General features: G+C 46.4%; 1 protein-coding gene across 1 annotated transcript in view; it reads left to right on the top strand.

Annotated features, from left to right (window-relative positions):
* FGF18 (fibroblast growth factor 18) overlaps positions 1-15,380 on the top strand; it is a 72,147-nt gene that overhangs the window by 13,384 nt on the left and 43,383 nt on the right. Inside the window, exon 3 of the mRNA XM_080353007.1 lies at positions 14,274-14,454. Coding sequence (XP_080209133.1) covers positions 14,274-14,454 — 181 coding nt within the window. The remainder of the gene's footprint in view (positions 1-14,273; positions 14,455-15,380) is intronic.

Raw genomic sequence — 15,380 nt, 5'->3', positions numbered from 1 at the left:
GGGAACCTGTCCGCAGGCTTGTGAGAGCACCAGGCTTATAGAATCATAGAATAGTTTGGGTTGAAGGGACCTTCCCAGCTCCCCCAGTGCCCCCCCTGCCATGAGCAGGGACATCTGCACCAGCTCAGGGTGCTCAGAGCCCCGTCCAGCCTGGCCTGGGATGTCTCCAGGGATGGTTCATCCACCACCTCTCTGGCCAACCTGGGCCAGGCTCTCACCACCCTCAGGGCAACAATTTCTTCCTCATGTCCAGCCTGAATCTCCCTTCTTTAGTTTAAAACCATCACCCCTTGTCCTATCACAACAGGCCCTGCTCAAAAGTCTGTCCCCATCTTTCTTATGGGCCCCTTCTAAGCACTGAAAGGCTGCACCAAGGTCTCCCCAGAGCTTCTCTTCTCCAGCTGAACACCCCAACTCTCTGAGCCTGTCCTCCCAGCAGAGCTGTTCCAGCCTCGGATCATTTCTGTGGCTCCTCTCCAGCAGGTCCGTGTGTGTCCTGTACTGAGGACACAGCACTGCAGGGGGTCTCACCAGGGCGGAGGGGATGAGGAGCATCTTGGGTCTGAGGTGGTTCCCCTCTCTTCTGTTTTCCCCTGAAGATCTTTGAGCTGGCCATACATTTTGCTCACTGAATGGGAACTTCTACGTCATTTTTGAACATCTTGGTCTCACGCTGGGAATGTTCTTGGTGTGATGTCGTGCTTTGCTGATGGCTTCTGGAAGGGCTGTGGTGCGTTACTGTGCGGCACCTCAGACCGTGGTTTCAGGTAGGGCCACCCTGGAGAAATGGTAGGAAACAGAAAAGGTTGTGACTTTCAGTTTTGCTAAATAAAAGTGGGTGTTCCCAGTAAGCTGATTTGAAGAGATTTATTTAAAGTAAGGAGTGCATTTTCAAATGGAAATTAGTTCTGTCCGCTTCCCCTGTCAGCAGGGCTTCTGTGGTGATGTATTTGGGGTTTAGAGAGCTCCATCCTGCCTCATAGTTCATGAAATACGTTTTGTAAGGCAAGCAAAGCATAAAGCAAGTTCAAAAGAAAATCTCTTCCTTGCAGAAATGAAGGAAATTTTGCATCTTATGTTTCAAATAAGTGAATTACTGATCAAAATCTCTGGAAAGCCTTGTTCCAGAAATAGCTTGCTAGACTTCATGTACAAGGGTATTATGGAGGAGCAACTCTAATATTGCAGGTGCTTGGTCATGGTAACCTGAGAAGGGGACAAGGAAACTTGTCAAGCAATACATCAGCAAAATGTGCGACTGAAATGGGGAAAAGCCATCTGAAGGACAAGGGGATGCTCATCTCCATGGCTGTGATTTCACAAATAGCAATATATTTTTAGGTAAATTGCTGGCCTTTTCACCCTGACTGCTCTTTTTCAACACTGTCACCATGGCCCCTTGCCTTCAACAAGTCCCGGTGGGTTCAGGGAGCTCCAGGGCTCGTTCCTGGGAGCTGGGCTCTTGCTGGATTTTGCTGCGCTCTTGTCCCAGTTCCTGCTCTCTCCTGTTTGGAAGCCTCTAACGTCATTTCCGAACCAAAACCTTCTTTGTGGCACAGCAGTGCTGGACATCTCTGGGCCCCTGCATCAACATGGCAGATGAATCTTACATCCCCTCTGTCCCTTTTTTTTGCACTTTGCACTTTTTTTGTGCACTTTGCTTTTTAAAAAGAGGGTTGTGCCAACCAAGTCAGGGCTCATCTGATGGACTGTTTGGGTATGGTGAGTGAAGTCCAAGGACAGAGAATATGTCACTACATGTTGTCAGCATCACTGGTGAGTGGGAACTGGAAGGAGAAAAGGAAATGCCCAGTGGTGCTTGGTATCTCGTTGGGTTTTTAGCGCTGAGGAGAAGTCACTGTCTGTGGAAATCATAGCTTGAAGTTTGCAGAGATCTTCACATACAACTCCTTTTCCTGTTTTGACACTGAAAGCTTTGGATCAGCCTGGCGCTTGGGGAAGGGCAGGTTAGAGGGACTCCTCATAATGTCGCCACGTGCCGGCCATTCTCAGGAACACCAGTCCTGCTGTCGCGGCTTTATTTCTCTGGGTTTGGAATGAAGAGCCCGGAGAATGCATCTCCCAGGCTTGTCATCCCCATCGGTGTTGCAATTAGGCTCTGAAGGACAGATCAGCCCAGAGACACAGGCTTTTTCCCCCTCAATAACTAATATTAGCAGGCTGGTATTCAGGGAACATGTAACCATTGAGACTTCTGTGTATTTACCAGTTTCCAGTGATGTTTTGGTATCTCTCATAACATAGATTTGATCCTTTTCCTGAGCCTGCAAACATCTCCCTTCAGAGCAGTGCTGTTGGAGATGGTGGGAATGAGGAAGATGCTCGGTTGAGTGATGGAGAAGATAAACTCTAAATGAAGGAGGGGAAGGTGCAAGCTATGGGAAGGTTTTGAGTCTCAAACAGCTAATGTCAGCCAATCCTAAAAGCGGGCATGAAAAACTGGGGTGCAGGCTGGTGGGAATGAAGGCAAGGCAGAAGTGAGGTATCAGCACCACAAACATCACCGTGGAGTGACTCCTGCAATTCCAGTAAATCCCTCAATTGGCTTCTGGTTATTGTTAGGTGGATTAACCCCTCTGTCCCTGTCTTATATCCCAGCATGGTGTAGATGATGCCAAATTATGAGATGAGCAAGCAGTGACACCTGAGGAAGTCGCTTTCCCCTTGGCACTATTCCGGTGTGGAGTCACTGTGTGTTATCTTGCTGGAATAAGCAGGAATGGGACTGTGTGGAGCTTGGTAGTGCGTTTTCAGAGAGGAAACTTGATAGAGGAAAAGTGGCACGGGATAATTTGGCAGGATCTGAATGAACTGTGTGCTTTTGGAGAGGCCACCTTTCACATGGGGTCAGTGCTTGGAAGCCATGATCCAAGAGACAGTTGTTAGCCACATCTCTATTTTCTTTGCAAGTTCAATAGAAAAAGGTGTTTTGGAAATCCTGCCCGGAACTCGTGTGCGCTGCTCGGCAGTTGCCATGTTTTACCCTAGAGGGAGTTGCTTTTCTGCGCTGGGAGCAGGATCTCTGTGTTCCTTGGATGATGTCAGGGGATCAGGACAAAAGGAGCTACCAGGGGAAACATCACATCACTGCTGTGGTGCTGCCACTGCATATGTGTTTTTTTTTTTTTTATGGGGAGACTGGTCTCTGGTGATCTTCTGTCTCCTTCTCATGGTTGTGTTTTCCTGAGTATCGCTCGGGTTTCCCACGTCTTGTGCTTTTGCTTCTGTTTTCATGGAGGTCCCAGCTGGGCTGGTGTTGCAGAAGAGCTGGAACTCTCACCTTGATGGGCCCGTGCCTTAAACAGGTGTTGTAAGTCCTAAGGGTGAATGACTCTGCCTTTCTCCAGGGTTTAGAAAACTCCTGACCCATTTCAGGGGAGTGGCCTAGGAGTTTCTACTCTATCCCGCTGCTGTGGCCAAACGCATTTGCAGCTGGAGCATCCGCCCCAGGAGAAGTTGCTGCTGTTGGGTGGAGGAAGAGAAAAGGTCAGGAGCGCTTTGAACCTGACACGTTTTCCAGTAATTGGGCTCAAGTCTCATTTGAAGAGATTACTAGTAAGTATTTTTAGTGGGGTGCCAGCAGCTTTTGTCCCAGGAGCATCTGCTGGTCTCCTCCACCACTCTGTATGGGACAGGGTGAGGAGGGGAGTACGATGGGGACAGCTCGGCTGGGATGATTTGGGATGTGGGGGGCAGCCCCCTCACCCTGTATCTCCCCTTCATGGAGCTCCATGTGCTTTGTGCAAAGGCTTTTCCATTGTTTTGGAGCAAGTTGTCCACTGCTGCTGGGTTTGCTCCAGAAGGAACCTCTCCATGGCTCACCATGCGGGTGATACATGCTCAGACATGGGTCAATGCATTGCTGCCTTGTTGGGAACCAGATTTGCTCCTCTCAAGGTTTTATTTCTTGAATGCCTGTTTCAAATGCTCAAAAATACTAATAGACAGCTACTTGCAACAGTTTGAATTGCTGAATGGTTTGAATTTGTGCATATCATGGCAGTTTATTTCAGCAGGAGTACTTTCTCCATAAATAAAATCAACTTTCTTATTTTTGCTTAAGACAGTGAAAGCAGTTGTAGCATGCCAGGCTCCCTGGATCCAGCTGCCAGCTTTATGGATCTATGATTTCTCAGAGGCTGGCTTGGACTGTTCCACAAAGCCTCATTGCAGTTTTCTTTGCAGTGATACCAGTGCTGTGAGGAGGGACCGGGGCATGAAACTGCTTCTGAGCAGCCCTGTGGCCTAGTGCTGGCTGTGAGGAATGGGGACAGTGGCACAGAGCCAGGCAGAGGTCCTGGGTCATACATGTCCATGCGAAACCTGAAGGACATCGTCACCATTCAGCAGAGCATGTGGGGAATGAATGAATGAATATGGAAACTTTCCCCTGAACAGAGAGTGGGAGACATGGTGGGAAGAGTGAGAATCATTTTTGATTTTATTTTGTTGAACTTTTCTTGTTGAACGTGATAGTGTTGGAAATAACTGTGGCGAAGTGGCAATGATGGGAACTTAGCTCTTCCCTGGCAAAACCATCTGGGGAGAAACCATGGCAGGGGATTTCAGCTGTAAAGGGGAGTGTTTTGTAAATCTTAGGCTTGTGAAAGCAGTGATTTTTGCAGATCAGGACTGTTGTAGTGTAACACATCCTTCTCTCCGTGGGTTGTGTGTCTCAGGGCGCGTTTGACCTCCATGGTAGGACATGTCCAATATACGGGCAGGGAGGTCTTGGTCCTGGAGGAGGTGAGGGGCCTTCACCCTGACCCTGGATGGCTCTGCCAAGGTCTAAGGTGAGTGGCAGAGCTAAATAAACAGCTGGGGGATATCAGGCCAGCTTATTCCTATGTGCAGTAATAGGTGGGAACACTGCACATTTTGGAAAAACAGGTGCTGAACACTGGTACAAATTTGCAGCCCTGCAACCCTGTCTATCTGACCTCTGTCTGGCCAATTGGACAGCTACAGCAGTAACGCTTGCAGCTTCTTGCAGCCCAGGCTGCACAGGGATGCCCCGTGGAAGCCTGAGGTGACCTCGTGAAACCAACTTGGAAACGTAATGTATTTCAGTAAGCAGGGGAGGAATCTGCATGCTGAGCTGTTTGTTTGGGTTTATTTTAATATCCTCTATTTTTCCCCCTACTTATATTTTTGAAACCGCTGTTCTAATTATTCTGGAATCACCACACTATTTCCTAAAAAGATAGTTTCAGTAAGATATGATTTTTTTTTAAATGGAAATGCTATGAATCTTGTGAGACAAAATTGTAGCACTGAAGCAGAGCTCAACTGCTTTGCACCCACATAGGCCTCAGGTTTCTCTGCATCAATATCTCTTCCTGAGACAAAAATCATGTGGGTAAATGTCAACTTTGAGACAAGATTACTGAGATCACCCTAAACTGGTATCACAGGTGTCCTACGAGCCCACAGAGCTGGACACTTTAAAGCTCTGTTGTGATCTTGTGTCCCACTTTGGGAACCCTAGAAGGGAAAACGAGAGTTACTTGACATATGTGCATTTTGGCGTGTCCATCTGCTACGTGGAGCATCTTGGTTTCACCCTTGTGACTTTAGTCGGCTAGCGGTCAGAGCTGCAGAACTGAGCACCTGCAGATCCCTCTGGGGACATGAGGACTTGCAGCGACCCTTCAAAATCATCCTGGGGGGCACGAGGTGCCAACGCTGGAGTCGTCGCGGCTGCACAACATTGGGTGGCCTTGGTCGGACCTTCCTTCCAGCACTGACCTCTCTTGCAAGCAACGTTTTGCCCATTGCAGTGGAAGTCAGAAGGACCACCCAGTTCTGATAAGGGCACTTGAGAAAGGAAGGGGAAGATTGTGAAAAGAGGGGCAAAGGGGCACAAAGGGAAGAAAAAAAACCAACACACCCCACTGCTGAACAAAAATGAAGATCAAGACCGCTGTTAAACACACTGCCTGCGAGGGAGGTCTCCACCGTGCCTTTTCTAATCTAGAGCCAGCAAGGATTGTATTAACAGCTTCAACGCAATGGAACAAATTAATCCCTGATGTAATTGAAATCGGTGAGGTCTCACAATAGGTGAGTTTGACCCAGTGGGATAGAAATAGAACAAGTATTGGAATGAAGGAGTGAAATGAAGTCACACTGTTCAGACATTGGTATTTCATTCCTAGAAACAAAGGCCAGACAAATGCAGAGAATACATGGCTCTGCTGGGCATGGTTGAAAGCTGCTCAATAATATCAAGCTTTGAAGGGATATTTCTGTGTTGAGAGGAAGTATATAGCAGAGATATAACAAGCATTAAAAAGAAAGAAAGACAAAGAAAGAAAGGAAGAAAGAAAAAGCCCTGCTTGATTGATAGCTGTGGTAAAATACTACCAACCCATAATTTTTAAAAAATAAATAATAATTAAAAAAAAAGATATATAATGACTGGAGAAAAATAAGTAAGAATAATAATTAAGTTCTGAATTGTATTTCTGGAGAATCAGAACTGCCAAGAGCTCATGGAGGGGTGGGCTCCCTCCTACAGGCTACTGAGCTGCTGTTGCCCATGGTAATTATATTAATAATGTGACTTGGGGGCTGCAGCCGGTGACTTGGTTCAGAATCCATGGGAACGGGCAGATCCAGGTGGAGATGTGGAGGACGGGGCTGTTGGAGCCTGTTTAGGAGCAACAACACTCTCGTGCTGGGCTTTACATGGGCCTGCAGCAGTCTGGACTGTCCCCCTGGTTGCATGTGAGCACAGCTGGGGTTTTAAAGTCATTAATCAAGGCAGAAACCCTGCTCTTCCCCAGACTGAACCATTTCCCAGGGTGGAGCAAGTTTAAAACGTCACCATCTCACAAATGGTGCCTTTTCACAGTTCTGGCTGAGACTCACTCCATCATCAAATGGAGAAATTTGGTTTTCTCGAAGGTAGCATCATCTTTCTCTAGAAAATGGCCAAATAGTGACTGATGGGCCATAAAACATTCGTTTCCTCAGGCTCTCTCAGGCTGCAGTTTCTTGGCGCTCCCTACTGTGGTTTCATCCCAGGCTCGGTAACACTGTCTGCCGTCCCAGGGCTGATGGACACGTTGCTTTCAGGGAGTGGGACAGCAGTGGTTCACGGCTTGGCAGGCTGGCGACATCTTGGGGACATGCTGGGGGGGTTGGCTGAGCCGTAGCCAGATTTCTCAGAGAATGCATGTTTCAAAGAGAAGGAAGGCCTGACGCTGCCCAAGGAGATTTAATGTATGGCTTCTCTGAATGTGGCAGGCAGCTCTCTGGAGGAAAAGAGACTCTGCTTGCTGAGCAGCTTCTGGATCCAAGTATGTGTCACCTCGCTGAGCTGTATGTCCCCTCTTCCAAGCCCTGGAAACTTCTTCTCTTTTGGTCTTGTTGAACATTTCTGAAATCCGAAGGGATGGGCAGGCTCGACCCCCTCATCACCCCGTTTCCTTCTCCATCCCTACATGCACTTCACTTAGAGCGGATTAAAAAACAAACAGCATTGAAATTCATGTACTACAGAGACTTGAAAGCGCTGAAGTCAAAGAAGTGAGGGGCTCAATTTTGGAGCAGAGAGAGCTCTGGGTTTCTCTCCGTGATGGGCTGATGTCCCCTGCATGGGCCATGCTAGGTCAGAGCTCAGCACCTGCCCTTGGAGCAGGAGCTCTTTGGTGACAAGGGACCCGGAGGTCATCTGGTCCTTGGCTTTTGTCCTTTCCCAGCACAGTGAAATGGAGGTTGGGAGGAGAGCAGAAAGAGGAAATTGCAAGGGGGAAAAGTATTATTCGAGCTGAAGGATGGTGTTGGTACAAGAATAAACAGATGTGAACGGTATGTATGTATACGAGTTAGAAAATTAAGGCAGAGAGTACTAAGGAGGTGAAAGATACTTCTAAGGAAATAGCTGAAAGATGGTTCATTATTCAGTTTATGAATGGGGGATAGACTGGTGCAGTCTATCACCTGGTGAGGTCTTTTGGCATCTGGGTTTTAAATAGGACATCCGTGCTTGTCTGATGAATATTTTTTTCGCACTGAAAAAGAAAAAAAAAAAGCAAAAAGCATTTCAAATGTAATCCTTTGTAAATTCCATTGGTGGAGTCTTTTGTGGAGTTTGGGAGTCTTGTGTCTTCTGAACAACCACTTCCATGGTGTTGCCTGTCCTCACAGTGCATCCTGGAGCATGCATGGTCATTGTCAAAGGTAACATCTCCTAAGACCAAGAGCATGACTTAGCTTTTTGGATATTTTTAAAGGAAAAAAATACTTTTCCTTGGATAGCAGGAGGAAATCACTTTGGAAAACAACACAGAAACAAAGGTCTAAGTTCTGTTATTTTGAAGGGTTTACTTACGTTTGTGCAAATCTGTGCCCTTTGCTCTGAGCTCCTGCTGGGCATTGCAGTATGGAGCTGCTTTGTTTTAGATTAAATTCCAAATGTGCTTCTAAGGCCCAAGAAGTGACAAGTTAAAACAGTGCACAACGACTTATGCCTTGTTTCGAACCGGACTTTGTAATCTGAAAGTAACAATATCCTGGTGATGGATTGACTTTGCAGTTAAGAGGAGGAAAAAGCAGAAAATAAGGAGTGCATTGTGTTTCACTGTACGTTGAGGACGGGGAGCTCGCAAATCCCGCTATAATTGGCATAGAGGAATTCTGCCAAAGTCATGGGAGCAAAATGGTTTGTTACTTGCCTTTGCAGACTTGAGAGAGATCTGTCTTGGATATCCTCTTGTTGACCTTATCGAGTTAACTTTCATGTGTTTAGAAGGTCATGGAGAAAATCATTAATATTAGATTGATTTGATGGCTGAAAGGTAGTAAGTGTTTCCTGCTTATCAGATTGGGTTTGAAAGGACTTTGAATAGCTTGGTTTGTTTATCTTTTGCAATCGGTATGGCCCTTAGCGAGAGGGATTTTGTATTCCTAGCTCAGTTTGGGGAATGACATATGGTTTGCTCTCTAATGAGGCTTGGAGGCTCCATAGGATAAAAAGCTAAAAATCAGGAAATTCTGAAGTCCAGCTCCCAGCTAACTTGGCCATGCTGTGGGTCTTGGACATCGCGTGCTGTAACGCTTTATGACACGAACAATAACAGATTAATATCCCATTTTACTGGAAAGCCCAAAATAGAAAATTCAAGCTGTGTAGAGGCTGGTTGGATGGATGGAAAGGCAAATCCCGTAAGCATGGCTTGGCCCCGTGAGGGTTTAATTGACCTTGGTGGGGCTGTGGTTGCTTTCTGTTCAAAACAAGGCAGAGATGTGGCATGAGCTTGTGCAGGACTGACATCGCCCTGCTGCTAGCAGAAGCTCTTGCTGTTCTTGAATGTTTCTTGGCTTACTTAATGGTGAAACCTTGCATCAGCAAAATGGTCTTTCCCTCGCCCTCCATCTGGGACTTAACAAATAGGAGAGTAATTCTTTAAACTGAAGGATCGTTGTAGAGCCATTTAAGATGAAATCCACTCATCGTTCGAGAATCATTTGGCAAAAAAGCACTTGAAGAATCTCCCAGTGTGGGCTGTCAGAAGACAGATGTCGTTTCTGTTTTCTGCAGCCCTTTGGAACAGAGGAAGGACTAAACGTGGTTACCTTGAATGATTGAGCAAGTACAGCAGAGGGGAGGGACAGCTGCTTCTTTTCAGGAGTAAGGCAATTCTGATGCATCTGTGGCTTGAGGTGGTGGTTGGTTTTGAAAGGAATGCAGTTTAATCCCTTTCATAAACTCCTGTATTGCTACCTGTATTTTTAGGATGTCTCTGTAGATGTATATTGTTGCTGAAAGATGTTGTGATAAATAAATACTAAATAGTTGGGGAACTGCTTGAATAGAAAAAGAGGAAGAATAAAAATGAAACTGGATTTGATGCTCTGGATTTGTTGCCTCTGTTTTAATGACTGGGATTTTGCAGACTATAAACCAGTGCCACTGAATGAGATGGAGTTATATGAAACCCACTATCCCAAGATGCTGAAGTTGTTCTGCACAGACAGCAGCCCGCAGCAGTTCGATAGATTTGCAAAACAGACCACAATACAACCCCAAATCCCACCGAAACACTGGAGGAGACACAGTAGTGACAAAAATCCTTTTCCTGTCCCCGGAGAGTGTCCTACAGGGTGCATTCCTGCTCTGGAGCTAGAAGGTGCCAACAGCTGTCATTTCAGGGACCTGGACCCACAGTCTGTAGCCTCTCCTACCTACAACACAGATGTGTGGATGACCAGATTGAAAGGCCGAAAAAAAAAGTAATCATTTTGTGTATGATGTTTTTATTTCCAGTAATAACATACTAACAACAACAAAGAATTGCTTGGGTGAACAGAAGTGAAAGCTTTTAAGTTTGCAGGTGGTACTTGAATCACAGAATCACAGAATCCCAGAATGTCAGGGACTGAAAGGGAGGTGGAAAGCTCATCCAGTGCAATCCCCCTATGGAGCAGGAACACCCAGATGAGGTTACACAGGAAGGTGTCCAGGCGGGTTGGAATGTCTGCAGAGAAGGAGACTCCACAACCTCCCTGGGCAGCCTGGGCCAGGCTCTGCCACCCTCACCGGGAACAAGTTTCTTCTCATATTTAAGTGGAACCTTTTGTGTTCCAGTTTGTACCCATTGCCCCTTGTCCTGTCACTGGTTGTCACCAAGAAGAGCCTGGCTCCATCCTCCTGACACTCACCCTTTACATATCTGTAAACATTAATGAGGTCACCCCTCAGTCTCCTCTTGTCCAGCTCCAGAGCCCCAGCTCCCTCAGCCTTTCCTCACACGGGAGATGCTCCACTCCCTTCAGCATCTTGGTGGCTGCGCTGGACTCTCTCCAGCAGTTCCCTGTCCTGCTGGAACTGAGGGGCCACAACTGCACACAATATTCCAGGTGTGGTCTCCCCAGGGCAGAGTAGAGGGGAAGAAGAAGACATCTCTGCATTTGTTTTTGTGTGGTCATGATTGTTACAGAAATGTGTTTGTGGATGGATGGACTTGGTTTCAGGTGACCTTCTTGAGTGAGTGTTGGCGATCAGTTACCGAAGGAGGTGTGTGTTACTAATTTTTTTGAGATTTATGAAAGAGAGCCTCTCTTATGGTATATATAAATGGAGTTTCTTATCTCAGCAAAGTTAGCTGCTTGAGGGAGTATTCTCTTAGAGCAGGGGTACAGTGAGAATGGATTTCAGTGATGACCAAATAGGTTTTATCTCATGAAATCGACACTGAATGAAATTTTATTTCAGAATATTGATACTCTGTGCTGCGGGCCAGGCTGGCACGGCTAATTCACCTTGGCCACATTCCAGCAGATCATCCTGTTTCCACTGAGTGGTTAAGTGTGGACGTATCAGGCGGCTGAATCCTGGTGGTTTCACTGCTGCGCTGGACCAGGGGATGGGGCAGGTGCAAGGAGAACTTGTGGCACGTTCCTCCTCCAGGATTTCTTCCCCTGGGTTAGAACTGGCCCTGTTGCAGAAGTGATGGAGTCATAGATGCTCGGGCTGACTTTGTCAGGGCTCAGTGTCCCCTGCTGATCCCCGCATCAGGTGGCCGCTGGGCTTGGACAAGCTGTTGGGATTGTGGGTGACAATGAGGAGGAGACGTCATCTCTCCTACTCTTCTTGCGATGTCAGGAGAAACTTCATTAGCTGATGTCGGGCAGAAGAACTGTGACAAACATGCGCAGCTGGGTTTGTGCCTGTTTAGAGCTGCCCACAGTGCAGGACGGCACCGTGGGTACTGGGGCCTCTGTCTGCGAGTGCTCCAGAGACAGTTAAGACAGACGATTAAAACGTGTTTTGGAAAACAGATTGCCTTTCCTATTTGAAGTTTCCAAGAAAGCAAAGCAACCTGCCCTTCCCCCAGCTCCAGATCCCACCTGTTTTGCTTTTTTTCCTAGAAAAATGTGAAATTCATTAACGTGGCGAAAGCAATGTAACAACGTCATCTTGATTTAAAGTCTGTTTTAAATCTTAAAGTGATGGAGCCAGAATCCTAACTGCAAATAGCCAGCCAGGCAGACTGTCAACATTACTTGAACATCTCTATTTTTATTAGCTAAGCATCCTTTGCAACAATATCATTTCAAAAAAAAAAAAAAAAAAGGCAAAAAGAGATGTAGGAAGACAAAAAGAACTGGATATTACTTCTGTTAAAAGCCAAGTCCTGTTTGCTGTGCTGAGATATAGCCATGGGAGAGGACGGTGAGCAGAGCATGGCTCCGTGGTGGCCCCGGCTCCATCCGCATCCCACAGTCCCTCCTGCATGGGCTGTGGCTCCTTCTCCTCTCGCATCCTCAGCTTTGGGTCATGGCTTCTTGCTGAACTGTTTTCTGAGGGTGGGGAATATTGCTACGATTAATTCTGTAATTCTTGTTTGTCACTTGTGTTGGTGCTTTGAATGTCTGTTTAGACCCAGTGTTGCCCTGAACCTCCTTTGTTGCAGCCTGTGGGTTCAGCTCCTGCAACCTCCTGACTTTGATGGTAAAATAAGAGAGTGAAATTGATTTTTCTCCTAGGGCTTGGGATCCAAACAGCGTAATCCCAGCATTTAATAAGGGCAGCAAATGTGATCTTGCAACATCCCTGTGAACCTCATCGGTGTTGCCACTATGGTGAATATCGTGTTTGTGTTTGGGTTGCTTAGTGAAGATCTGGTGCTAAGCAGCACTGCCTGCTCAAAGTTCTCCTCCTGCTGCTGATCCATGTGTCTGCTTGATAACTGGAAATGCTAAAAAGTTCTTTTTGAGCTTTTGACTTTCAGGGAGTATTTGACTTAAGAGATATTTGCTAGTATGACAGAGGCAGGAGGCTGAAGTGGGGCTGGTTTGCCTGTTGTGGCCACTTGCTTTTATGAATTTTAGCCTGGAATGGACCTGAACAAGCATTTATTTACCTTTTTTCATTTGCATTGACAGCTCCATCCCCACACCAGCATATCAGAACACTGTTGCTTCCACACGAGCAAGACAAGCATGCCATAGTGTGAATGCGTTAGGAGTAGAAGCAGTAACTCTTCTAGGAGTAATTATTGTTCCTCTGCCAGTCACAAACCTAGGCATCATTAAATTCCTACATGATGCTTATAGGCATAATTAAATTTCCATGTGATTCTCATTTTGTGGTGGATTTTGCCTCTTACATGCGAGTGATGCACAGCATTAGAGCTCACCAACAATCAGTAGAATTGGAATGGTCTTTGTCTTGGTCGAATTAGAAAATTACCTATTGTGCAGTAGTTTCCTGTATGTGCTACTCGATAATCTTTTGCTTTACACTTCCAAATAATTTATTGTCCTGCTCTCAGGGACAGATTCATGGAGCAATTTCTGGGCTTTCGTATTGTTTGGGTACAAGGTGCTTTTGGGTGCTTTCTGGCCAGCTTCTCTGTCTGGAGTGCATCTTGAGAACATCATGGTTGTCAGATCCTCTGACCTTGGGCAAGGCGGGACCTGTTTCAATGTTTCTTGGGAACCACAAGGTAAGATAGGAAACAAGATCTCCAGAGAAGTGCAGATGAGTCAGAGAAAGTTTCTGATAATGTTTTAAGGCTGTAGTGAATTTAAGGTTAATTTAATCTGTTGGCCAGAAGAAACAGATGAAGTGGCTTGAGCTCTTGCTGCTCCTCGCTATCTCTCCCAAAGCTCTGACCTGGTTGAGGCTAACAGAGACCCATCCTTAGATAGTCACCAATGAGCTGGCTTCACATAAAAGCAAAGCTGGCAATAAAGTTGGGCTGAAGAAGGGCCATGTACAAATGGTGCTTTTATCTTAGTAGGTTTTATGCCTGTGCATAGCTAGAGTCCAGTCTGCTAACATCAGCATAAATAGGTTTTTCCCTTGGCTTCTTCCCTGCAGTTAATCTGGGCAATAAATGCCGCTGCTGAAAGTGAAATACAAGTTCTATGAAATCAAGTTGTCCATCCCCTTCCTCCCCTTCGTGTCTGCGTAACCTGGTAGAGACTCTGAATATGCAAAAGAGAGCCTAATTTATGGCCAGCATGTCTGACCAGGATTAAATCAAAGCAGGACCAAGCAGAAGTTTTACTCAACATCCCCCCACCCAGTTTGACTGTAAAAACCCAGGTTTGCTTTACTGTCGAGAGCCAGCTCTGGGTAGAATTACATGTTGAGTGCCTGATCCTGCAGCTGTTGGGTGAAGGACAGCCAAAGCCGAGTCCTCCTGCACCAGGTTGATGGGCGATGTTTCTGTCCAAGGCGCTTATTTTGTTTCATGGGCTCCTCTGTTCTCTCTCCTCTCCCCATCTGCTCTCAGATGTTTGCTGCCGAGGAGAACGTAGATTTTCGGATACACGTGGAGAACCAGACGCGAGCAAGGGATGACGTGAGCAGAAAGCAACTTCGGCTCTATCAGCTTTACAGTAGGACAAGCGGGAAACACATCCAAGTGCTTGGCAGGAGGATCAGTGCTAAAGGAGAAGATGGAGATAAATATGGTAAGGATATTTACTGGGATTCCCCAGACTCCAAGTCAAAGGCTGTAATCCTGTGTGGTGGGCTGAGGACCTCTTGGGAGAAAAATAAGAAGACCAATAAAAAACAGGATAAAAGGAAAAAAAAACCTTTCCAGGTTAAGAACATGGGGTTTGTTGTGTTGGAGCAGGCTGTCAGCCTGACTCCCAGCTGCAAGCAGTTCCTGCAGGAGCATCATGCCTCAATTTATTAGTGTATGTTGGTGCATGAAGAGAAAACTCTCTTTCTGCCGATTGGATGAGCTCACAGTGTATTGACTATAATTTGTAAACCATACCGAGATAGGTGACTGGGGATGTTCTTTCCCCATGAACTCTGGGCTTGAATTTGGGTGAATCCAGTGCTTTGATGAAAGACTCTAATCTTTCTAGGCAGGGGGGACATTTAGTTTGAGCTGAAATTAAGCAGACTTGGGAGCTTTATAGAGTCCCAGAGCTTAAGCTGAATCTTGAGGTGTGTGGATCCTGCAGGAACGCAAATAATTGAAGTTTCCCTGGGCTAGTGGTGTGTTCAACTACTCTTACCATGATTTGCACACAAGCAGCATGCTAGAAATGCTGCTAGTGGGCTGAATTACAAAAAGCTCTGTAATTCTGGTACATTTTGAGATGGTTGCAGCAGAGATACTTTTTCTCAAGTTGTTTTCTGGATTTGAGGGCTGTTCAGAGAACTGGTCCTTTGTGTTTTAGGGATGTACAGCCCCTGTGCATTCGTGCGTTGCTGCAGAAGTGTGTGTGTGTTCGGTGGTGTGCACGTTCACGTGAGGTTGATTTCAGGGGGAGCACTGGTGAGGTGGAGGTGGGATATGATGGTAGCAGATTGAAATCTGGACAGGGTTGTTCCCTCAGGGAGCTGCAGGTGGGATGAGGCACATGAGGGCAGCTCGTGC

Source organism: Nesoenas mayeri (genome assembly GCF_963082525.1).
Source record: "Nesoenas mayeri genome assembly, chromosome: 14".
Classification (NCBI taxonomy): Eukaryota; Metazoa; Chordata; class Aves; order Columbiformes; family Columbidae; genus Nesoenas; species Nesoenas mayeri.
Note: the sequence above shows the minus strand (reverse complement) of the source record. Positions and strands in the feature narration are given on the sequence as shown.